General features: G+C 49.5%; 1 protein-coding gene across 4 annotated transcripts in view; it reads right to left on the bottom strand.

The window, feature by feature from the left end:
• The window catches only part of ssbp2b (single stranded DNA binding protein 2b), an 810,931-nt gene that overhangs the window by 54,507 nt on the left and 730,906 nt on the right, over positions 1-25,518 (bottom strand). For all 4 annotated transcript variants that reach the window (XM_070885543.1, XM_070885533.1, XM_070885522.1 and 1 more), the window contains one exon: positions 7,172-7,270. In XM_070885543.1, coding sequence (XP_070741644.1) covers positions 7,172-7,270 — 99 coding nt within the window. The remainder of the gene's footprint in view (positions 1-7,171; positions 7,271-25,518) is intronic.

The following is a 25,518-nucleotide window of genomic DNA, read 5'->3' on the forward strand; positions in this document are numbered from 1 at the left end:
TTCGTATCAAGTCTCATTGCAGAAGAGGATTACCTATAGAGTAGTTGGGTAACCAAAAAATAGACAATTTCAAGAGAAAGTTATTTTTCCTATCCATATGTGACTATAAATAAACAATGTAATTATTGGTACAGCCCTTTTTTTGACACATGGGCGAGAGAGGCTGGCTGGGGTGGGGAGAGAGAGAGAGGCTGGGGGGGTTGAAGAGAGGGGCTGGGAGTAGGGGGGGGGGAAGAGAGAGGTTAGTGGGGGGGGGAGGGGAAGGGAGAGGCTGGGGGGGGAGGGGAAGAGAGAGGCTGGGAGGGGAGGGGAAGAGAGAGGCTGGGGGGGGGAGGGGAAGAGAGAGGCTTGGGGGGGTGCAGGGGAAGAGAGAGAGGCTGGGGGAGGGCAGAGAGAGGCTGTGGGGGGGGTTGCAGAGAGAGGCTGGGGGGGGTTGCAGAGAGAGGCTGGGGGGGGGCGGGTGCAGAGAGAGGCTGGGGGGCGGGGACGGAGAGAGACTGGGGGGCGGAAACGGAGAGAGACTGGGGGGCGGGGACGGAGAGAGACTGGGGGGGTAGGGACAGAGAGAGGCTGGGGGTTGGGGAACAGAGAGAGAGGCTGGGAGTGGGTGCAGAGAGAGGCTGGGGGGGGGTAGAGAGAGAGGCTGGGGGTGGCAAAGAGAGGCTGTGGGGGTGACATAGAGAGGCTGCAGGGGGGGGGAACAGAGAGAGGCTGGGGGGCGGACAGATAGAGAGGCTAGGGCGGGCGGACAAATAGAGAGGCTGGGGGGGGAACAGATAGAGAGGCTGGGGGGGGGGAACAGATAGAGAGGCTGGAGGGGGGGAACAGATAGAGAGGCTGGGGGTGGGGAGAACAGAGAGAGAGGCTAGGGGGGTGCAGAGAGAGGCTGGGGGTGGGGGTGGACAGAGAGAGAGAGGCTGGTGTTGTGTCCTTACACACTACTGTAAATCAACACGAGGCACGTACTGGAGACAAGGTCACTCTGTGACCTGTACCTTTATTCACAGGACCAAGGAGTGCTGACACTGCATGGGACCTCCCTTTATATACCTGGATGACCAGGTGAGGAGTGTCTCCCACAAGTTCACCCCCTGTAATCAAGGTGTGCATTTCCTAGGTGTATACAGTGTACAGTATTGTTATATGAAAGTTACATGAAGGTTACATACATGACATCACCTCTCCCCCAACGTCTTTGGGTCAAAGATTGAGTCTTTCGGGCGGTCGATGCTCTCTCGTGGAGTGCCGCCGTTGGGGCTCTGGTTGTTGAGCCTTGGCATGCATCTTTGTCACCTGCGGTGATTCCGGCTCGTCCGGGCTGGCTGCAGGGACTGTGCATGCTGATGGTTCTTGTTGCTCGTTCACTGATGGTGGTGTGGGCAGCATCTCATGATTTTCCTCAGGTTCCTCAGTGTCCATGCTGAACTTTTTTTTTTTTTACTTGGTCCAGATTCTTGCGGCATATCTGCCCATTGTTAAGTCTGACCACTATGACCCTATTCCCCTCTTTACCAATTACAGTACCCTCGAGCCACTTGGGCCCCAAAGTGTGATTAAGAACAAATACAGGGTCATCAATTTCTATACATTTCCCCTTTGAGTTACGGTCATGGCACTCATTTTGGGACTGGCGCTTGCCCTCAACAATGTCTGACAGGACTGGGTGAATGAGGGACATCCGAGTTTTAAGTGTGTGTTTCATGAATAGTTCCGCTGGCATGACTCCCGTGAGCGAATGCGGTCGGGACCTGTAGGCCAGCAGGAGGCACGATAGGTGGCATTGAAGGGAGGGTCCTTGAATCCGGACCATTGTTTTATGATTTGGACCGCATGTTCCACCTGGCCATCATTGGAAGCCGGCTTGAACGGTGCTGTCCTGACATGTTTGATGCCATTACCTCACCATGAACTCGGAATTCATAGCTAGTGAAACATGGGCCGTTGTCGCTAACCAGGATGTCCGGAAAGCCGTGGGTCGCAAAGACCGCTCGCAGACTCTCCACTGTGGTGGATGTTGTGCACGAATTCAATATGATGCACTCGATCCATTTAGTGTACGCATCAACAACAAGGAACATTTTCCCCATGAACGGACCCGCGTAGTCAACGTGAATACGTGACCATGGCCTGGTGGGCCAGGGCCACGGGCTGAGTGGGGCCTCCCTGGGGGCATTGCCCAGCTGGGCACACGTTGTGCACCTGCGAACAGATTGTTCCAGGTCTGCATCAATTCCCGGACATCATACATGTGATCGGGCAATGGCCTTCATCAGCACAATGCCTGGGTGCTCGCTGTGGAGTTCCCTGATGAATGCTTCCCTTCCCTTCTGGGGCATGACTACTCAGCTGCCCCATAGTAGGCAGTCGGCTTGGATGGAGAGTTTATCCATCCGTCTGTGAAACGGTCTGACCTCTTCAGGGCATGCTCCATGTGCGGGCGCTCAATCTCCAGTCAGGCCACATTTCTTAATCAAGGATAGGAGGGGATCTCTGTTTGTCCATGTTTTGATCTGGTGGGCTATGATGGGGGAGCCTGCGCAGTCGAAAGCATCGACAGCCATGACCATCTCAGCGCTTTGTTCCGCTGCCCCATCAGTGGTGGCAGTGGAAGCCTGCTGAGTGCGTCAGCGCAGTTTTCGGTGCCTGGTCGGTGCCGTGTGGTGTAGTCATACGCAGCCAGTGTGAGAGCCCATCGCTGTATGCGAGCTGACGCATTGGCATTGACAGCTTTGCTGTCGGACAGCAGGGATGTGAACAGCTTGTGGTCCGTTTCTAACTCGAACCTTCTGCTAAAAAGGTACTGGTGCATCTTTTTCATCCCGTAGACACTTCCTTTTCAATCATCCCATATCCCCTTTCTGCTTGGGAGAGCGACCTGGAAGCATAAGCCACAGGTTGGAGTTGGCCCTCATCATTACTCTGCTGCAACATGCACGCAACCCCATAGGATGATGCATCGCATGTCAAAACCAATTTCTTACAAGGGTTGTACAGGGTCAACAGCTTATTGGAACAAATCAGTTTCTGCGCCCGATTGAAAGCCCATTCCTGACAGTGCCCCCAAAACCAATCACAACCCTTAAGCAGGAGCATGTGTAGCGGCTCCAACAATGTGCTTAAGTTCGGCAAAAAGTTCCCGAAATAGTTCTATAGTCCCAGAAATGAATGCAACTCTGATGTGTTGCCGGGCCTGGGCGCGCGATGGATCACCTCCGTTTTGGATTCGGTAGGCCGGATCCCATCTGCAGCAATCCTCCTGCCCAAAAACTCGACCTCTGGGGCCAAAAACACACACTTGGACTTCGTTAGTCACAGGTCTACCCGGTCCAGTCGGCATAGCGCCTCCTCCAGGTTGTGGAGGTGTTCCTCGATGTCTCGACCCGTGATAAGGATGTCGTCCTGAAATACGATTGTTCTGGGGATGGATTTGAGCAGGCTTTCCATGTTCCTTTGAAAGATAGCGGCTGCTGAACGAATGCCAAACGGACACCTATTGTAGACAAACAGTCTCTTGTGCGTGGTGATGGTGGTCAGTAGCTTGGATTCTTCGGCCAGTTCTTGGGTCATGTAGGCCGAAGTGAGGTCCAACTTGGTGAACAGCTTACCGCCTGCCAGTGTGGCAAAAAGATCCTCCGCTCTCGGAAGCGGGTACTGGTCTTGTAGTGACACTCGGTTGATGGTGGCTTTGCGTTCGCCACAGATCCTGACCAAGCCATCCGTTTTTAGGACAGGGACGATGGGGCTTGCCCAGTCGCTGAATTCAACGGGCAAAATTATGCCCTCTCTTAGCAACCTGTCCAACTCACTCTCAATTTTCTCCCGCATCACATACGGCACAGCTCTGGCTTTATGGTGCACTGGTGTGGCGTCCGGGGTGATGCGTATCACTACTTTAGTACCTTTGAAAGTCCCGACACCAGGTTGAAATAGTGACTCAAACTTTTGTAAGACTTGTGAGCATGAACTTCGCTCCACAGATGAAATGGCGTGCACATCCCCCCATTTCCAGTTCATCTCGGCTAGCCAGCTCCTCCCCAAAAGCGCGGGACCATTTCCCGGGACAATCCAGAGTGGCAGTCGGTTCTCTGATCCATTATGTGTGACCACCAACATTGCACTGCCTAGCACTGGGATGATCTCTTTGGTGTATGTCCGTAATTGCATGTCAATGCGTTCTAGTTTGGGTCTGCTCGCTCTGAGTGGCCATAATTTCTTGAATTGTTGGACACTCATAAATGACTGGCTGGCTCCTGTGTCCAGCTCCATGCGTACCGGGATGCCGTTTAACAGTACTCTCATCATCATAGGTGGCGTCTTTGTGTATGAGCTGTGGATGTTCGCCACCTGAACCCGCTGAACCTCAGCGCCCATTGCTGTGTCCCAAACATAATCCTGCCTTGCAGACCCCTCTTGTGGTTCATCCACTTCGTAAACCAGCCTCGCTGCTGGCTTCCTGCACATTCTGGCTAAATGTCCACTGAAGTTACAATTTCTGCAGATAAATTGTTGAAACCTGCAGGTTTTTGCAGCATGTCTGCCCCCGCACCTCCAGCGGGAGCTGAGATTGTTGTGAACAAAAGAGATGTTACCAGGCATTCCTCTCTGATTGTCTCTTTGATTACTCTTGAGCACTCTGTTAGTGGGTGTCAATGGCTCCATCCCGGGACGTATTGTCCCTTGTGATGGTGTAAATGTCCGTTCACCCTGCCATTGTCTCTGTTGAGGACCCACCCTAGAGTCTGTTACTGCCTGGTTGGTGTCAAATTGCCCTTGCCTGCCTGCGGGGTTCTGAGTCACGTTTACTATGTTAACTCTCTGCTCCATCGTCACATTGGGAGCAGAGTTGCACGCGTATATGATCTTAGTTTGCTCCTCCCCCGCCATAAAGGTTTGAGCCTTGGTCAAGTCCTTGGTCTTAATTAGCTTCCTAAAAATCCCGGCATGACCAATGCCCTCAATGAAGAAATCCCGTAACATCTCCCCCCTGCAGGTGTCTGTGAACTTAGAGGCTGGCCAAGCACCGAAGGTCCGCAACAAAGTCCGGTATGCTCTGCCCTTACCGACGTCGGTGCGTATGGAATCGGTGTCGGGCCATGTGTATACTGCTCGCCGATTTGAGGTGCTCACCGATCAGTTTGCTGAGCTCCTCAAAGATCTTGTCCGCCGGCTTCTCGGGTGCGAGCAGGTCTTTCATCAGCGTGTACGTCTTAGGTCCACAGCTGTCAGTAGATGCGCCCTTCGCTTGGCAGCCGCTGCCACTCCCAGCCAGTCCTTTGTGACAAAGCTCTGCTGGAGTCTCAACGAAATCGGCCGTTCCTCTGTGCTACCGGTGGCCATTCTCGCGAGTCGTTGATTCCCGTTTCTCGTCGCCAAATGTTGTGTCCTTACACTCAACTGTAAACTACTGTAAATCAACACGAGGCACATACTAGAGACAAGGTCACTCTGTGACCTGTACCTATATTCACAGGACCATGAAGTGATGACCCTGTGTGGGACCTCCCTTTATATACCTGGATGACCAGGTGAGGAGTGTCTCCCACAAGTTCACCCCCTGTGGTCAAGGAGTGCATTTCTTAGGTGTATACAGTGTACAGTGTTGTTACATGAAGGTTACAGTTACATGAAGGTTACATACATGACAGCTGGGGGCGGGGGGACAGAGAGAGGCTGAGGGGGCGGGGACAGGGAGAGGCTGGGGGGGGGCAGGGAGAGAGAGAGGCTGGGGGTGGGAGAGCGAGGCTAGGGGCGGGGGGGAAGAGAGAGTCTGGGGGGGGGGGAAAGGGGAAGAGAGAGGCTGAGGGTGAAGGAGAAGAGAGCCTGCCGGGGGGGAGGGGGGGCGGGGGAAAGAGAGGCGCATTGGGGGGTGGGGGGGGGAGAGAGAGAGAGACGGGCTGGCGGGGAAGAGAGAGCCTTGGGGGGTGGGGAGGGGAAGAGAGGGGGTGGGGGGGGTGGAAGAGAGGGGAAGAGGCTGGGGGTGGGGGGAGCGAGCAAGAATGGGGGGCGGGGGAAGAGTGAGGCTGGGCGAGGGGGGGAGGCTGGGGAAGAGAGAGAGAGAGAGAGAGAGAGAGAGAGAGAGAGAGAGAGAGAGAGAGAGAGAGAGAGAGAGAAAGGGGCTGGGGATGGGTGGGGGGGAAAGAGAGAGGCTGAGGATGGGTGGGGGGGAAAGAGAGAGACTGTGGGGGGGGAAAGAGAGAGAGAGAGAGAGAGAGAGAGAGAGAGAGGCTGGGGGGAGAGAGAGAGAGAGAGAGAGAGAGAGAGAGAGAGAGAGAGAGAGAGAGAGAGAGAGAGAGAGAGAAAGAGAGAGAGAGACTGGGGAGAGAGAGAGAGAGAGAGAGAGAGAGAGAGAGAGAGAGAGAGAGAGAGGCTGGGGAGAGAGAGAGAGAGAGAGAGAGAGAGAGAGAGGAAATCGGAGGGGAGAGAAGGAACTCAAGGAAGAGGGAACACGTTCTTCCAACCCCCTACAAGGGACATTGTTGGAGTGGATGATATCCAGAAGTTACGACACTGTCACTATTCACTTCATGCCCAATAAAACTGTTAACAATCCATACACCATGCCTGCCCCATCTATGGTGGTGTGGGGGGGGGGAGCGGGCGCAGGGGCAGGATGCACTTGCGCTGGGGTCAGGCACCTTGGCTGGGGGAGGGATGTACTTGGACTGGGGTAAGGCACTTTGGCTGGGGGAGGCATGCACTTGGACTGGGGTAAGGCACTTTGGCTGGGGGAGGCCTGCACTTGGACTGGGGTAAGGCACTTTGGCTGGCCCTTGCTGTTTTCTGGGGAGCTCTGTCTTCTGTCGCTTCAGGAAGTCAAAGTGGATCGAGTTACAATTTGCAGACAGTGAGAGCTTGGGATGAGCGGTTCCAGTTACACATTCCGGTGAAACTTCAGGGTGTGGCTTATCCTCCAAGGGGACCAATCATAGACAAAGGGTGGAGCATGGCAGCCCTTCTGGCAGTACAAATAAGTTGTCCATAAATAAAATATGGAAAATAGATTGCTGCTAATCACCAACAGGTAACTCAGCAGGTATTTGCAGGTTTCAAAAGAAACACTTCAAGATGAATCATAACCGGACATTGTCCCCTTGTATTTTATCCCAGTAATAAATCACATGTGCTGAGTAGTATGCAGGCCATTAAAAGACAAATATAAAGGAATACTCACGCTGTCACTCTGAAATGGATTCAGGAAGTTCCCACCCATCTCTCCATCATCACGTGGAGTGCCAGGTGGATTACTCATACTTATGTTGCTGGGGGAATTCTATGGGCAGACACAAATAAATGAACATCCGTCAATCTGAATGCAAGCTTTAATCACATCAGATTGCAAAGAGGCTTGTTAATAAACTAATAATAACCTCTGCTATATGTTCTTACCATAAACAGATGTATGCTAAACATCGTCTTAACAAATTTCATCCCCGGCTGTTCACAGCTGAAATCAAAATGTTTGTGTAGCTATAAAACTGCTTCCACATGAAAGATTCCTACCAGAAATTAAAGGTAAATATGGCCATCAAAATCTTAGTTAGTTGCCGGTCCCAATTTGTTGCTGAAATGCAAATTAAAGAAGGACACACTTTCTTGCCAACTCGCTGTGCGTATGTGTGTGTGTATATGGTAAGAATGCAGCATGTGTCCTTTTCAATTATTTGCATAGTAGCTATATTTTATTCTATATCCATTTAGTCCTCTTTTATATGCATTTATTTATGCATCCAAAAACACAAATTTAACTAAATATGAAAGTATCATAATTAATCCAGAGGACTACTGTAGTTGAACTTCAGGCTCACCACTACCTGCTTACTTTTGAATTCCATGTCATTATAAACTTTAAAAAGCTATCTTCCCCAAGTCGAAGGATTTAGTGCCAGGCAATCACTAATGAAATGTATGCCATTTAGAAAAATATGAGTTTGTTTTTTTCTTGCAATGGTTGTTATTATGTTCAGAATAACTCCACAAGACAGTATGCTGTAAGCTCAAACTGATGTGACCTTAGTCTCTTTAATCAAACTCCAGAGTGAAGAAGCAGCATGGCAGACAACCTTTTATACTTGCTTGCACAAAGTGTGTAGGTGACCCTTGGGTCTTCAACAGGTGCGCCCCCTGGTGGCAAGTCTTACACTATTATAAAGTTTACATACATAACATCACTCTCTCCTACCACCACCACCGCCCCCCCGCCCCCCCAACACACACAAAAAGTCTTAGATACAAGTTATTTACAAGTTGAGGCGATCAGGGGCCCTACGTTCCCGGGTTGATCGCCTGAGTTGAAGTCCTGGCATGGGTGAGTTGGTCGGATCATTGCTGCACAGCAGTGCGGCTGGTCTGATCGGACTGTCGGGCATGGTGGGTTCATCCTCGAGGTTGACAGCGAGGTCGATTGCTAGTTGGGTGTGTGTTGGTGGATCAATGATGGTAATGTCCTCTTCAAACTGTTCTTGGTTGTCAGTGAATCGCAGTTTGGTCTGATCCAAATGCTTTCTGCACGTTTGTCCATTCAGAAGTTTAACAACAAACACTCTATTCCTCTCCTCTAACACAGTGCCAGCAACCCATTTGGGACCATGACCATAATTAAGAACAAATACAGGGTCATTAACCTCAATATCACGCGATACAGCCGCGCGATTGAGGTACATGTTATGCTGGTAACACCGGGTTTCTACATGATCATTGAGATCCGGGTGGACTCAGGAGAGCCTGGTTTTGAGTGATCTCTTCATTAACAATTCTACCGGGGAAACCCCGGTAAGCGAGTGGGGTCACGTCCGGTAGCTGAACAGAACCCGAGATAATCGTGACTGCAGGGAACTGTCCGTCACGCGTTTCAAGGTCTGCTCTGTTCCATTTGACCATTGGGATGCGGGCTTAAACGGGGCAGATCTGACATGCTTGATGCCATTGCGGGTCATGAACTTGTTGAATTCCGAGCTGGTGAAACATGGTCCATTGTCACTAACAAGGACGTCGTCAAACCATGGGTGGCGAACATGGCCCGGAGGCTTTCAACGGTGGCAGTGGACGTACATGATGACATTATTACACATTCAATCCATTTAGAGTAAGCGTGCACTGCTACTAGGAACATCTTTCCTAGAAAGGGGCCAATGAAATCTACGTGGACCTTGGACCACGGTTTGGAGGGTTATGACCACAGATTCAGTGGGGCCTCCCTTGGTGCATTGCTCAACTGTGAGCAAGTGTTGCATAGGTGTACGCATGACTCCAATTCAGAGTCAATGCCAGGCCACCAAACGTGCGACCAGGCGATAGCCTTCATCATGACTATGCCTGGGTGGGTACTGTGTAGGTCGCTTATAAATGTTTCCGTGCCTTTTTTTTGCAAAACCACGCGATTCCCCCATAGGAAATAGAAAACATAGACATAGAAAACAAAGAAAATAGGTGCAGGAGTAGGCCATTCGGCCCTTCGAGCCTGTACCGCCATTCAATGAGTTCATGGCTGAATATGCAACTTCAGTACCCCATTCCTGCTTTCTCGCCATACCCCTTGATCCCCCTAGTAGTAAGGACTACATCTAACTCCTTTTTGAATATATTTAGTGAATTGGCCTCAACAACTTTCTGTAGTAGAGAATCCCACAGGTTCACCACTCTCTGGGTGAAGAAGTTTCTCCTCATCTCAGTCCTAAATGGCTTACCCCTTTATCCTTAGACTCTGACCTCTGGTTCTGGACTTCCCCAACATTGGGAACATTGTTCCTGCATCTAACCTATCTAAACCCGTCAGAATTTTAAACGTTTCTATGAGATCCCCTCTCATTCTTCTGAACTCCAGTGAATACAAGCCCAGTTAATCCAGTCTTTCTTGATATGTCAGTCCCGCCATCCCAGGAATCAGTTTGGTGAACCTTTGCTGCACTCCCTCAATAGCAAGAATGTCCTTCCTCAAGTTAGGAGACCAAAACTGTACTCCAGGTGTGCCCCTGCACTCAAATCCCATCGCTATGAAGGCCAACATGCTATTTGCTTTCTTAACCGCCTGCTGTACCTGCATGCCAACCTTCAATGACTGATGTACCATGACACCCAGGTCTCGTTGCACCTCCCCTTTTCCTAATCTGTCACCATTCAGATAATAGTCTGTCTCTCTGTTTTTACCACCAAAGTGGATAACCTCACATTTATCCACATTATACTTCATCTGCCATGCATTTGCCCACTCACCTAACCTATCCAAGTCACTCTGCAGCCTCATAGCATCAGATTGGATGGACATTTCATCCTTGAGTCGGTAAATCGGCTTAATTTCGTCCTGCATTTCCCCGGGAACAGCCGACCAGCTCCCATTAAGAACGCAGTTTATTTACTAGTGATAGCACAGGGTCCTGATCTGGCGAGCTGTGACGGGTGACCCCTCGCACTCAAAAACATCCATTACAAGAAGCAAGTCTGCGGGTTGCGCCATTTCCACCCCGGTGGTGAGCAATGATAGCCGACTGAGGACATCAGTACAGTTCTCAGTGCCTGGTCTGTGGTGGATTACGTAGTCATACGCAGATAATGTTAGTGCCCATCTTGTTAGTGCGGGTCGAAGCATTGGTGTTAATATCTTTGCTTTCTTAAAACAGCGAAATGCATGGTTTGCGGTCGGTTTCGAGCTCGAACCGGATTCCAAATAGGTATTGGTGCATTTTCTTAACCCCATATACGCATGCTAATGCTTCTTTTTCAACCGTACTGTAGGCTCTTTCAGCCTTAGATAAACTACTGGACGTACATATAACCGGTTGCAGTTTGCCTGTCACATTGGCTTGCTGTAACACACAACCGACCCCGTAGGAAGATGCATCACAAGCTAGTACTAAACGTTTACACAGTCATACAAGTAACTTGTTAGAACATAGCAGGTTTCTGGCCTTATCGAAGGCTGTCTCTTGAGATTTACCCCAAACCCAGTCGTCACCCTTACATAGCAATAAATGCAAAGGTTCCAGCAAAGTGCTCAACCCGGGTAGAAAGTTACCAAAGTAGTTGAGGAGTCCCAGGAACGAAAACAGCTGTGTCACATTCTGTGGTCTGGGTGCATTCTTGATGGCCTCCGTCTTAGAGTCCATGGGTCTGATGCCGTCTGCCGCAATCTTTCGCCCCAAAAATTCGACCTCGGGCGCCAGGGAAACACACTTCGAGCATTTCAGCCTGAGTCCCACTCTGTCCAGTCGCTTGAGAACCTCTTCCAGGTTGTGTTCGGTGGGGTCACAACCAGTGATCAGGATGTCGTCTTGAAACACAACCATGCGCGAAACTGATTTCAGCAGACTCTCCATGTTCCTCTGGAAGATGGCAGTAGCCGAGCGAATCCCAAAAGAGCATCTGTGGTATATGAACAGTCCTTTGTGCATGTTGATGCACGTCAATTTTTTCGAAAGTTCAGCCAGCTTCTGCGTCATGTAAGCAGAGGTTAGATCCAGCTTGGTGAACGACTTCCCCTCTGCTAACGTTGCAAACAGGTCATCCGCTTTGGGTAGTGGGTACTGGTCCTGTAATGAGACTCGGTTGATCGTTACTTTGTAGTCTCCACAGATTCCAACCGTGCCATTGCTTTTCAACACCGGAACAATTGGACTGGCCCACTCGTTGAACTCGACTGGTGATATAATTCCCTCTCGTTGAAGTCAGTCCAGTTCGATCTCGACTTTCTCCCGCATTCCAATTCATCCCAATTCCATCGGATCTTTCCTAGCCAGCTTCTGCCGAACAGCATTGGGCCATCGCCTGGTACAATCCATAGTGGTAAATCAGGCACAGCTCCATTGTACGATACCTTCACTGCCAGGCTGCCAATGACTGGTATGAGTTCTTTGGTTTAAGTGTGCAGCTTTGTATGAATCGGGCTTAGTTTTGGCCTTTGTGCCTTGTTGCCCCACAGTTTCTCAAAAGCCTTCTGGCTCATAATTGACTGACTCGCCCCTGTGTCCAATTTCATGGAAACTGGAGTGCTGTTTAATTTGGCTTTCAACATTATCGGAGGGCTTTTGGTGGTGAAGGTGTGTACCCCATACACTTCCTCTTCAGCCTCGGGTTGAGTTGCCTCTCTTACTTGTTCAGCGTGATCCGCACTGGATCGGTCATCTTCTGCCGACTCTGCCACGTGGTGAGTCGCAGCACGTCTGCACATTCGCTGGAGGTGCCCCATTGTTCCGCAGCCTTTGCACACGTAGTGTTTGAATCGACATTGATGGGCTCGATGATTACCCCCGCAGCGCCAACATGGTGTTAATAGATTCGCATTCACGCCCCACAGCGGACTCTGAGTCATCCTAGGTCTGGCCTCTGCAGGCGTATAGGCCCTGCCATGTACAGTTCTGCCTGCTGAAGGCGTTATTTTATGCACAGTACTTGCCAGTGAGCTTCGATGCCGAGAAGATATCTGCTTAGTATTATCGTTGGTGGACATGAAAGCTTGGGCTATCGTGATGGCCTTGCTCAGATCTAGGGATTCGGCAGACAGCAGTTTGCGAAGAATGACCTCGTGGCCGATTCCAAACATGAAAAAGTCCCGCAACATTTCTCCCAAAAATCCAGCAAATTCGCATGGTCCCACAAGGTGTCTTAGGTCGGCGACATAGCTCGCCACGTCCTGGCCCTCGGAGCGATGGTGCATATAAAAGCGATACCTGGCCATTAAGATGCTCTCCTTCAGCTTGAGGTGTTCCTGAACCAGTGTACACAACTCTGCATATGTCTTGTCCATTGGTGCTAGCAGATTTTTGATGACGCCGTATATCGTGGACCCACAAACAGTGAGGAGAATCGCCCTGCGCTTGACCATGTTATTGCCCGTATCCAACTCGTTGGCCATGAAGTACTGGTCAAGATGCTCAACGAAGGCTTCCCAATCATCACCCTCAACAAATCTCAATAATACCAACGGCAGCCATAACCGCGTGAAAGTTCGTGATTTGTTACTCGTTGCCAATTATTATGTTCAGAATAACTCCACAAGACTGTATGCTGTAAGCTCAAACTGATGTGACCTTAGTCTCTTTAATTAAACTCCAGAGTGAAGCAGCAGCATGGCAGACAACCTTTTAGACTTGCACGCACGAGGTGTGCAGGTGACCCTTGGGTCGCCAACAGGTGCGCCCCCTGGTGGCAAGTCTTACACTATTATAAAGTTTACATACAGAACAGTTGTTATAGGCATATAATTTCTCTCAGAAAAGCACAATTCATCATGCAGATGTTAACTGAAATTTAGTAAAAAATACATTTTCTGAATTAAAAATGTACTTAAAGTTAGACCCGAAGGAAAGTTAGAGCTGCACACTTCTGTTCTTTCCTGGAAGTATAGCCCACCCAACACATTCAGGCCACTCAAAGCAGAGTCAGAGTAACCTGGCTCTCCTCAGTCAGGCACCAGTGTGGACACATGCCACCCAGAGCGAGCAAGCACTTTAAGGCCAGTTGAGCGATCCACTGTTGCAAATCAGTTTTCGGGACTAGGTAGACTCCGTCAGCAGTAACATGGAGCTTCTTGCGGGTTTGGCCTTCCTGTCTGCTGTAATGCTCAGCACCAACATTGCACAGGTGTTGCGAGAGCTGTTGTTGCAGGTGGCTGCTGCATTGGGACCTGTATTCAAGGCTTTTATATTGATAGAAGCTCAGACATCTGCTCTAGTGGCTTTAGGTGACAGATTGGAGCGCATAATAAATCATGGCTTCCAGTCTCTGACTACACTTCAACAGTACTTAATCGGCTGTAAAGCGCTTTGGTATGTCCTGAGGTTGTGAAAGGCGCTATATAAATGCAAGACTCCTTTTTTTTTAACCAATCCTGCACAGGTCATCCAAGGATGCCTTGAAGGTTACATAGTGAGGGCAGTGCAGGAGGTGTGCCTCAACTGCAGCATGTGGGAGTTTGTGGAGAGTATCGCAATCTCGGACAACCACATCTGCAGTAAGTGACTGCATCATGAGGAACTTCGGCTCAGAGCTGTTGAGCTGGAGTCCGACGTGCAGACATTGCAGGATCTCAGGGAGGGGGAAGAGTTGACTGGACACTTTGATCCAGGGGGAAGTCACACCCCTTAGTGCTCACGGACAGGAGGGTGTGACTATGAGTCAGACAGGTCAGGGGACCCCAGGTTTCATGCTACAGGAGCCTCGGCCTTTGCCCTTATCCTACAGGTATGAGGTTCTTCTTGCGTGTGTGGATGTGGGTAAAGTCTGCAGGGTGGATGAGAAAAAGGACCATGTCACCGTGGCACAGGAGGCCATACAATTGGGGAGGGGTGGGGGGGGGGGTAGGAGAGTGAAAAGGAATGTGGTGGGGGACAGTATAGTCAGGGGGATAGATACTGTTCCCTGCAGCTGCCACCGGGAGTTCCGAAGGTTATGTTCCCTGACCGATGCCAGGGTTAAGAACATCTCCTCGTGGCTGGAGAAGAATTTGTAGTGGCAGGGGGAGGAATCAGCTGTTGCGGTCCACGTGGGAACCAATGACATAGGTAGAATTAGGAATGAGGTTCTGATTGAGGGAGATTGAGGAGCTTGGGTCAAAATTAAAAAGCAGAACCTCAAAAGGTAATAATCTCATGGATTACACCTAAGCCACGCGCAAATTGGCATTGGATCAAACAGATCAGAGAGTCGATTGCATGGCCCAAAGAGTGTTGGGGGAGACATGGGTTTGAATTCATGGGGCACTGGCACCAGTACTGGGGAAAGAGGGAGCTGTTCTGTTTGGATCCTCTGAGGAAGAGTGATCATAATATGATAGAATTTCATATTGAGTTCAAGAGTGATGCACTTAAGTCTGGAACCATAGTATTAAACTTAAAAAAAGCCAATTGCACAGGTTTGAGGGGCGAGTTGTCTAAGGCAGATTGGGAAATTAGATTAAAAGATAGGACAGTAGTAAAACAATGGCAAACATTTGAGAAAATATTTCATAATTTCCAACAAATTCCATTGAGAAATAAAAACTCCACGGGAAAAGTGATCCATCGATAGCTAACTAAAGAGATTAAGGATAGTATTGGATTAAAAGAAGAGACTTATAATGTTGCCAAGAAGATCAGTAAGTCTGAGGGTTGGGAGAGAATTAGAAATCAGCAAAGGATGACCAAAACATTGATCAAGAGGAGAAAATAGAATATGAGCGTAAACTAGCAATAAATATAAAAACAGATTGCAAGAGCTTCAACATGCATGTAAAAAGAGAGTAGCGAAAGTAATCATGGGTCTCTTAGAGGCTGAGACATGAAAAATTATAATGGGGAATAAGAAAATATTTTGTATCTGCCTTCACAATGGAAGACACAAAAACATATCAGAAATAGTGAGGTACCAAGGGTCAGATGAGAGTGGGGAACTTAAAGTAATGAATATTGATAAATAAAAAGTACTGGAGAAATTAATGGGACAAAGAGCTGAAAAATCCCTGGACCTGATGGTTCGCATCCTATGGTTAGTGGATGCATTGGTTGTGCTCTTCCAAAATTCCCTTGATTCTGGAATGGTCCCAGTGGATTGGAAGGTAGAAAATTTAACACCGCTATTCAAGAAAGGAGGGAGAGAGAAAATGGGGAACTACAGGCCAGTTAGCCTGACATCTGTCATTGGGAAAATGCTGGAATCCATTATTAAGGAAGTGCAAATAGGGCACTTAGAAAATCATAACATGATTAGGCAGAGTCAACATGGTTTTATGAAAGAGAAATCATGTTTGACAAATCTATTAGAATTTATTGAGGATGTAACTAGCAGGGTAGATAACAGGGAATTAGTGTATGTAACATAATTGGATTTTCAATAGGAATTCGATAATGTGCCACGCAAAAGGTTGTTTCACAAGATAAGGGCTCATGGTGTTGGGGTTAATATTTTAGCATGGATAGAGGATTGGTTAAAGAACAGAAAACCGGGAGTAGGAACAAACAGGTCATTATCAGGTTGGCAGGCTGTTTCGAGTGGGGTGCCACAAGGATCAGTGCTGGGGCACCAGCTATTTACAATCTATCTTAATGACTAAGATGAAGGGATCGAGTGTACTGTATTTAAGTTTGCTGACAACACAAAGCTAGGCGGGAAAATAAGCTGTGAGCTGGATATAAATTGCCCCATTCTAGCGCCCGGTTAGTGCCGCTGATAGGTGCTAACGGAGCGCAAACCCCTTTTTGCTCCGGGGCAGAATAAAATTGTCTCTGAGATTTTTGGGGTGATTGGCAGTTAGTGCTGCGCCCCGTTTTGCACCCCGATGGCAACAAAGTCATCACAGTGCGCGCCGACACCTCACTGTCCCGTGCCGACCCCTTTGCATCCCGCGCCGAGCCCTGTGCACCCTGCAAGGAAAATTGCCCGTGGGACACCAGACTGGCGCGGGCCGATGTCAGCGCCAGCTTCATGGGATGCTGGCCTGGTCGAAAATGCCCGATAGCCCAGTAATGCCTACCAAAGGGGCTGCAGAGTCCACAGCAGCCCTCCCCTTTAAATGAAGGGGAGGGGCATTGTGGCACGTCAGCACCATGTGGAGCAGCCGAATAGCACTGACCTGTTCAGCGCGGCGCTGACTTCAGCACTGCGAAACCGTCCCGGGAGCACATCCGAAATGAGTCGGAGTGCCCGAAACAGCGCTCTGCCTCGTTTCTAGATCACAAAGGGGCAATTTCACGCTGGAGGCGGGACTTCCACCCCGGGCTTTAACTGACCCGGGCTGGGAAAGTTGGCGGCCCCACGCAATTTTGCCCCCAAAGAGTCTGCAAAAGGATAGAGAGAGAGGACAATCTAAACTTCTCTAATCTTGTCATGTAACTAAAGTGCCTCATCCCTGGTACCATTCTAATAAATCTCCTCAGCACCATCTCCAAAGCCTTGACATCGTTCCTAAAGTGTGGTGCCTACTAGCTGCTTTAACTTTCCCCATCATGCAACTGTGGAACTCCTAATCAGACCCAGGAGCACATCATTGAGCACTGTCCTCAGGAAATTCACAGGCAGTCTACAAGATATCTAGCCTGGGTTGTTGACTTAGATATTGACAGTGATTTGGTTTGCTACTACCATACGAAAGAAGACTTTCCCTCAGACAACAATGCCTAAAACACAAACATTTCCACTATAGGATAAATTAGGAAGCTAGTTTGAGGGAAATAAAAGGGCAGCCAATGTAAAAAGAAAACACATTACAATTTGAAAAATGAAAAGTTCACAATTTCTGAAAGCAATTTAAATGAATTAAACTACACTGCAAATTTACAGTCATCATAGGCAGTCCCTCTAAATCGACGAATACTTGCTTTCACTCTAAAAGTGAGTTTTTAGGTGACTGCACAGTCCAATATGGGAATTACAGTTTCTGTCACAGGTGGGACAAAGTGGTTGAAGGAAAGGGTGGGTGGGGAGTCTGGTTTGCCGCACACTCCTTCCGCTGCCTGCACTTGCTTTCTGCATGCTCTTGGCGACGAGACTTGAGGTGCTCAGCGCCCTCCCGGATGCTCTTTCTCCACTTAGGGCGGTCTTTGGCCAGGGATTCCCAGGTGCCGGTGGGGATGTTGTATTTTATCAAGGCGGCTTCGAAAGTATCCTTGAAAAGTTTCCTCTGCCCACCTGGGGCTTGCTTGCCGTGTAGGCGTTTTGAGTAGAGCGCTTGCTTTGGGAGCCGTGTCGGGCAAGCGGATGATGTGGCCCGCCCAACGGAACTGGTTGAGTGTGGTCAGTGCTTCGACGCTGGGGATGTTGGCCTGATCGAGAACACTGACGTTGGTACGTCTAAACTCCAAGGGGATTTGCAGGTCTTGCCGAGGCTGCGCTGGTGGTACTTCTCCAGCACTTTGAGGTGTCTACAGTATATGGTGCACATCTCTGAGCCATATCACTGGCGGGTATCACTACTGCCCTATAGACCATAAGCTTGGTGCCAGATTTGAGGGCCTGGTCTTCAAACACTCTTCCTCAGGCGACCGAAGGCTATGCTGGCACATTGGAGACGGTGTTGGACCTCGTCGTCGATGTCTGCCCTTGTTCTTAATAGGTTCCCGAGGTATGGAAAATGGTCCACGTTGTCCAAAGTCATGCCATGGGTTTTGATGACCGGGGAATGGTGCTGTGTGGTGGGGTCAGGTTGGTGGAGGACTTTTACAGATATTTAGTGTAAGGCCGATGCTTTTGCACGCCTAGGTGAAGATGTTAACGATGGCTTGGAGTTCAGCCTCTGAAAGCGCACAGACGCAAACATTGTCCGCGTACTGGAGTTCGATGACAGAGGATGGGACGACCTTGGATCTAGCCTGGAGGCAATGAAGGTTGAACAGGTTCCCATTGGTTCTATAGTTTAGTTCAATTCCAGCGGGGAGCTTGTTGAGAGTGAGATGGAGCATTGCAGCAATGAAGATCAAGAAGAGCATTGGCGTGAAGACGCAGCCCTGCTCGACGTGGATTGGGTTTGTGGTAGATCAGTTGGTCAAAATCACGGCTTGCATGTCGTCATGGCACAGGCGGAGGATGGTGACAAACTTTTGGGGGCAACCGAAATGGAGGAGGACGTTCCATCGTCCCTCACGGTTGACAGTGTCAAAGGCCTTTGTGAGGTCAAAGAAGGTCATGTACAAGGGTTGGTGCTGTTCCCTGCATTTCTCCTGTAGTTGTTGCGCGGTGCAGGTCATGTCTGTTGTACCCCTTAGTGGACGGAATCCGCATTGTGACTCTGGGAGGAGCTCTTCAGCCACAGGGAGAAGAGGATTGAGGAGGATTCTTGCGATGACATTCCCAGTGGCCGACAGCAAGGAGATTCTTCTGTAGTTGCCGCAGTCGGACTTGTCCTCTTTTTTGAAGATGGTCACAATTACCGCATCTCTGAGATCTCCTGGCATACTCTCCTCTTGCCAGATAAGAGAGATGAGGTCATGCATTCGTGCCAATAATGCTTCTCCGTCACACTTTAGTGCCTCAGTATTTAACTTATCATTGTGGGCTTTTATTTTTTTTAAATCAAGCAGTTACACTGCAGAACCATCAAACATTGATTTTACATGCATCATGAAATTTTCAGTAAGAAAAAGAGATTTATGAGAGGAAATAAACTGCTAAGATAAATCTGTACATTCAAATGTTTGTAATATATAATGGGGCAAAAATTGTGGTCAGGTGGGTTCCTGCGGGCAACCACCTCCGACCACAAAAAAAATTATGAAAGTGGTCCCGGAGCAACATAGACTTCGGGTCCCAGACCTAGCTGCGCATCCAGTGCAGAGGTCCATGCATCTCAGGAGTATATGGGCATCCTGGGATTTCGTGGGCCTGGTACACCAATCAATGTATATATTCCCATAGAATGGTGAATTCTGTTGATACGGAGCTCCCATTACTGTGAATGGGGATCCCATCAAAAACAAAGAAAACACAAATATAAATTAAACAAGTCATTTATTTAAAATTAATGATATTTTAACAAAATGTTTTAATAGTGTTAAAAATAAACTTACCTTTATATACAGGGTTTTTAATATAGAAATAAGTAATAACATTTATTTTTTCTATCTTTTAAATCTCTTATGTTCGTAAAAGCAGGTCTTCTCCCAGGGATGCATGCAACCTGTCAAAAGAAATTTTGACAGATCACAAGAGCCGGGTTTAGGCGCATGCGCTTCACACGCCTAAACCCGGAACTTGCGGGGCCTCCTCGGGCCCGTACGCACATTGTACACACCCGGAGAGGCTGCAATTTATGGCCTAATTTGTTTTAGGAAATAGCATTTTGCAGTGCGTATTTTACACTCCAGCGCCAGAAATTATGACAAACCAAGTTAAAAATAGCACAAATAACAATGCATTACAAAGGCCATTACTTGCCACTGTTCCATAAAAATTCTGGACCATATGAATTTGATGCCGTTTATCAATTATAATCTGTATTCAACTCATATCAGTATGTAGCTTACTCAGTATGCCCTAATCATAGCCAACTGTGTATCAATGACTCCCTCAAAATGTCAGTAAAAATTCCGATAGCATTAATTTATTATAGGGGCGCACCAACGATTTTTAAGTGTTCTGTCCGCCCTATTGCATGGGGCGGACAATCCTGCGATTTTCAGCACGATGTTTCTGGTTTCTGGTCGGAGTCGGGAGAGGGGTGGAAGTGCGGATGGGTCGGAACAGTTGCCGCTCCAAGTCATCAGCACCCTGCTGATTGTTGTGTATCTATAAAGCATGCACTCCCATGTTCCGCCACCAGGAAGCGCATCCCCTGAAGTCCCAATGGATCCCAGCATCCCTTGGGAGCACTGTATATAAGCCGGCCCCTAAGGCCTGTTACTAACTCTGGAGTGCCTTAATAAAGACAGAGGTCACTGTTACTTTAACCTCCCTGTGTGCAGTCTCATCTGTGTTAGGAACACAACAACTGGCGACGAGTACACGAATCCAACGCAAAGATGCAGCAAACTGTGGGCATCCTGGAGAAGTTCTCGGAAGGTGAGGACTGGGAAGCCTATGTCGAACGGTTAGACCAGTACTTTGTAGCCAACGAGCTGGATGGAGAAGGAAGCGCTGCAAAAAGGAGCGCGGTCCTCCTCACGGTCTGCAGAGCACCGACCTACAGCCTCACGAAGAATCTTCTGGCTCCGGTGAAACTCACAGATAAGTCATATGAGGAGCTGTGTACACTGGCTCGGGAGCATCTTAACCCGAGGGAGAGCGTGCTGATGGCGAGGTATCGGTTCTATACGTACCAGCGATCTGAAGGTCAGGAAGTGGCGAGCTACGTCACCGAGCTAAAGCGACTTGCAGGACAATGTGAGTTTGATGGCTTCCTGAAGCAAATGCTCAGAGACTATTTTGTACTGGGCATTGATCACGAGACCATCCTACGAAAACTTTTGACTGTAGAGACACTGACCCTCAGTAAGGCCATTGCGACAGCACAGGCGTTTATGTCCACCAGTGATAACACCAAACAAATCGCTCAGCACACAAGTGCTAGCAATGTTCATAAATTAACTGGAACTGTGTTTGCGAGCAGAAATGTACAGGGCAGAAACCATGAGTCTGCAACTGCCAGCAGGCCTCAGGTGACCCAGATGACTGAGAGTCCCCAACAAAGGATGAATGCAAGGCATTGGCGTTGTGGAGGCTTCCATTCAACCTATTCATGCCGCTTCAAAGGGTATGTTTGCAACAGCTGTGGAACAATGCGGCACCTCCAACGAGCTTACAGACGAGCTGCAAGCTCTGCAAAACCTGCTAACCACCACGTGGCAGAGGAAGATCGGTCCATGGTGAATCAAAGCAATTTCGAGCCTGAGAGAGAGGAGGCAGATGCTGAAGTAAAAGGGGTGCACACATTTTTGACGAAATGGCCACCTATAATGCTAAATGTAAAATGGCTTACCCGTAGTCATGTAACTGGACACTGGCGCTAGCCAATCTATCATGAGTAAAAAGATGTTTGAGAGACTGTGGTGCAACAAGGCACTCAGACCAGCGCTGAGCTCCATCCACACAAAACTGAGAACGTACACCAAAGAGCTTATCACTGTCCTGGGCAGCGCCATGGTCAACGTCACCTACGAGGGCACGGTGCACGAACTGCCACTCTGGATTGTTCCGGGCGATGGCCCCACACTGCTTGGAAGGAGCTGGCTGGGCAAAATCCGCTGGAACTGGGATGACATCAGAGCGCTATCACATGTCGATGAGGCCTCATGTACCCAGGTTCTGAACAAACTTCCTTCCCATTTTGAGCCAGGCACTGGAAACTTTTCCGGGACGAATGTGCGGATCCACTTGGTCCCAGAGGCACGACCCATTCACTACAAGGCGTGAATGGTACCTCACATGATGAGGGAGAGAGTGGAAATTGAGTTGGATAGGCTGCAATGCGAGAGCATCATCTCCCCAGCGGAATTCAGCGAGTGGGCCAGCCCGATTGTTCCAGTACTCAAAAGTGATGGCATGGTCAGGATTTGCGGCAATTATAAAGTAACTAATAATCATTTCTCGCTACAGGACCAATACCCGCTACGTAAGCAGACGACCTATTTGCAACACTGGCAGGAGACAAGACGTTCACCAAGCTCGACCGGACGTCGGCCTACATGATACAGGAGCTGGAGGAGTCTTCGAAGGGCCTCATCTGCATCAACACGCACAAGGGACTGTTCATCTACAACAGATGCCCGTTTGGAATTCGGTCAGCTGCAGCGATCTTCCAGAGAAAGATGGAGAGCCTACTCAAGTCGGTACAACGCATGATGGTTTTTCAGGACAACATATTGATCACGGGTTGGGACACCGTCGAGCACCGACAAAACCTGGAGAAGGTCCTGCGGCTGAAGAGGTCAAAATGCGTCTTCATGGCAATGGAAGTGGAGTTTTTGGGGAGGAAGATCGCGGCGGACAGCATTCGGTCCACAGACGCCAAGACAGAGGCTATCAGGAACGCACATAGGCCACAGAATGTCACGGAGCTGCGGTCGTTCCGAGGACTCCTCAACTATTTTTGTAACTTCCTACCGGGGTTAAGCACCCTCTTAGAGCCCCAATATGTGTTATTGCATAAAGGTGAGAACTGGGTATGGGGATAAAAACCAAGTAATTGCTTTTGAGGAAGCCAGAAACATTTTATGCTCCAACAAGCTGCTTGTATTGTATAACCCATGTAAAAGACTCGTGCTAGCATGTGATGCATCACCGTACGGAGTCGGGTATGTATTACAACAAGCTAACGTTGCGGGGAAGTTGGAACCTGTCGCCTATGCTTCCAGGAGCTTGTCGAAGGCCGAGAGGCCCTACAGCATGATTGAGAAAGAGGCATTAGCATGTGTGTTCATGGTAAAGAAAATGCATCAGTACCTGTTTGGCCTCAAATTTGAGCTGGAAACCGATCACAAGCTCCTCATATCCCTGTTTGCTGAAAACAAGGGGATAAAGACTAATGCCTCAGCCCGCATACAAAGGTAGGTACTCGCGCTATCAGCGTATAACCATACCATCTGCCACAGGTCAGGCACTGAGAACTGTGCGGATGCTCTCAGTCAGCTACCATTGCCCACAACGGCGGTGGAAATGGCGCAGCCTGCAGACTTGTTGATGGTCATGGAAGCATTTGAAAATGATAAATCACCTGTCATGGCCCGCCAGATTAGGACTTGGACCAGCCAAGATCCTCTGTGTTGAGTCCTTAAACATAATCACACGAGGCACATACTGCAGACACAGTCACTCTGTGACCTTCACCTTTATTACCTGGACCAAGGAGTGCTGACCCTGCGAGGGACCTCCCCTTATATACCTGAATCTCCAGGTAAGGAGTGTCTCCCACAAGTACACACCCTGTGGTCAAGGTGTGCATTTCTAGTAAGTATGTACAGTATGTAGTGGTTACCTGAGGGTTACAATTGTATAAGGGTTACAGTAGTATGCTGGTTACATGCATGACACTCTGCTGTCCCTAGTAAAAAACTGTGTACTGCATGGGAGCTGGGCCAGCAACCTCGTTGAAATGTAAGAGCTAATCAAGCCGTTCCAGTGGCGAAAGGACGAGCTGTCCATTCAGGCAGACTGCCTGTTGTGGGGTAACCGCGTAGTGCTACCTAAAAAGGGCAGGGAGACGTTCATCTCGGATCTCCACAGCACACACCCGGGTATAGTAATGATGAAAGCGATAGCCAAATCCCACGTGTGGTGGCCCGGTATCGACTCTGACTTAGAGTCCTGTGTACAGCAATGCAACGTGTGTGCTCAGTTGAGCAACGCGCCCAGAAAGGCACCACTAAGTTTGTGGTCCTGGCCATCCAGACCATGGTCGAGGATCTATGCCGACTATGTGGGCCCGTTTCTCGGTAAAATGTTCCTGGTGGTGGTGGATGCTTTTTCAAAATGGATTGAATGTGAAATAATGTCGGGAAGCACCGCCACCGCCACCATTGAAAGCCTGAGGGCCATGTTTGCCACCCACGGCCTGCCTGACATACTGGTCAGTGACAACAGGCCATGTTTCACCAGTGCCGAATTTAGAGATTTCATGACCCGCAATGGGATCAAACATGTCACCTCGGCCCCGTTTAAATCAGTCTCCAATGGGCAGCAGAGCGGGCAGTACAAACCATCAAACAGAGCCGTAAACGAGTCACAGAAGGCTCACTCCAAACCTGCCTGTCCCGAGTACTGCTCAGCTACCGCACGAGACCCCACTCGGTCACAGGGGTGTCCCTGGCTGAGCTACTCATGAAAAGGACACTTAAAACCAGACTCTCGCTATTTCACACCAACCTGCATGATCAGGTAGAGAGCAGGCGGCAGCAACAAAATGTAAACTGTGTCACGGAAAATTGATCTGAATGACCCTGTGTATGTGCTAAACTATGGACATGGTCCCAAGTGGATCGCGGGCACGGTGATAGCTAAAGAAGGGAGTAGGGTGTTTGTAGTCAAACTAGACAATGGACAAATTTGCAGAAAGCATCTGGACCAAACGAGGCTGCGGTTCACAGACTGCCCTGAACAACCCACAGCAGACACCACCTTTTTCGAGCCCACAACACACACCCAAAGGATCAAAGACACCACGCTGGACCAGGAAATCGAACCCATCATGCCCAACAGCCCAGCAAGGCCAGGCTCACTCAGCAGCCCTGCAGGGCCAACAACATGCCAGCCCAGCGAGGGCACAGCCAACACACCAGAACAGACATTTGTACCGAGACGGTCCACCAGGGAAAGGCTCCCGACCGCCTCACCTTGTAAATAGTTTTCACTTTGACTTTGGAGGGGGGGGAGAGATGTTGTGTACCTGTAAAGCATGCACTCCCATGTTCCGCCACCAGGGAGCGCATCCCCTGAAGTCCCAAGGGATCCCAGCATCCCTTGGGAGCACTATATATAAGCAGGCCCTGAAGCACTGTTCCTCACTCTGGAGTGTCTTAATAAAGACTGAGGTCACTGTTACTTTAACCTCCCTGTGTGCAGCCTCATCTGTGTTTGGAACACAACACTGATGATGTCAGCGTGTCGTATTGACGTGTCACAACGTCCCTCCTCTTCAGTTAAAGGAGAGGACCGCTGCACATACTGCAGCCACATTAGTGGAAAACACTGGGCCACCAGAGAGGGTTTCAGGCAGACCAGCGGCCTGGCACCCAACAGGGTGTGCCAGCCTGCCTGTTGGCAGCCTGCCAAACCCATGGACATAATTGTCGGGCCGACCTAGCAGTCAGCTGACAATAAAAAATAAGATGGAGTCGCCGGCAGTGGGACCTCCCCTTTAAGAGGACATGCTCCTTGTCAGGAAAGCTGTCAGTGGCGCCGACCGGCGGCGCCGCCACTTCCGCAGAGCAATTCCGCACACGGGTCGGAAAGGGGTCGCCGCCAGTCAGTAAGGGGTTGGCGCGTGCCCGACACGGCAGGAACACGGGTGGAGCACAAATCCGTTCCTGCCGCTCCCGGCCCGGGGCCAATTTCGGATGGGTCGGCCGTTAAAGCTTCTCCACTCCATTCGCGCCTCTTATGGAGGGGGGCAATTTCAGCCTCTGAATT

This window comes from Pristiophorus japonicus, chromosome 1 (genome assembly GCF_044704955.1).
Source record: "Pristiophorus japonicus isolate sPriJap1 chromosome 1, sPriJap1.hap1, whole genome shotgun sequence".
Classification (NCBI taxonomy): domain Eukaryota; kingdom Metazoa; phylum Chordata; class Chondrichthyes; family Pristiophoridae; genus Pristiophorus; species Pristiophorus japonicus.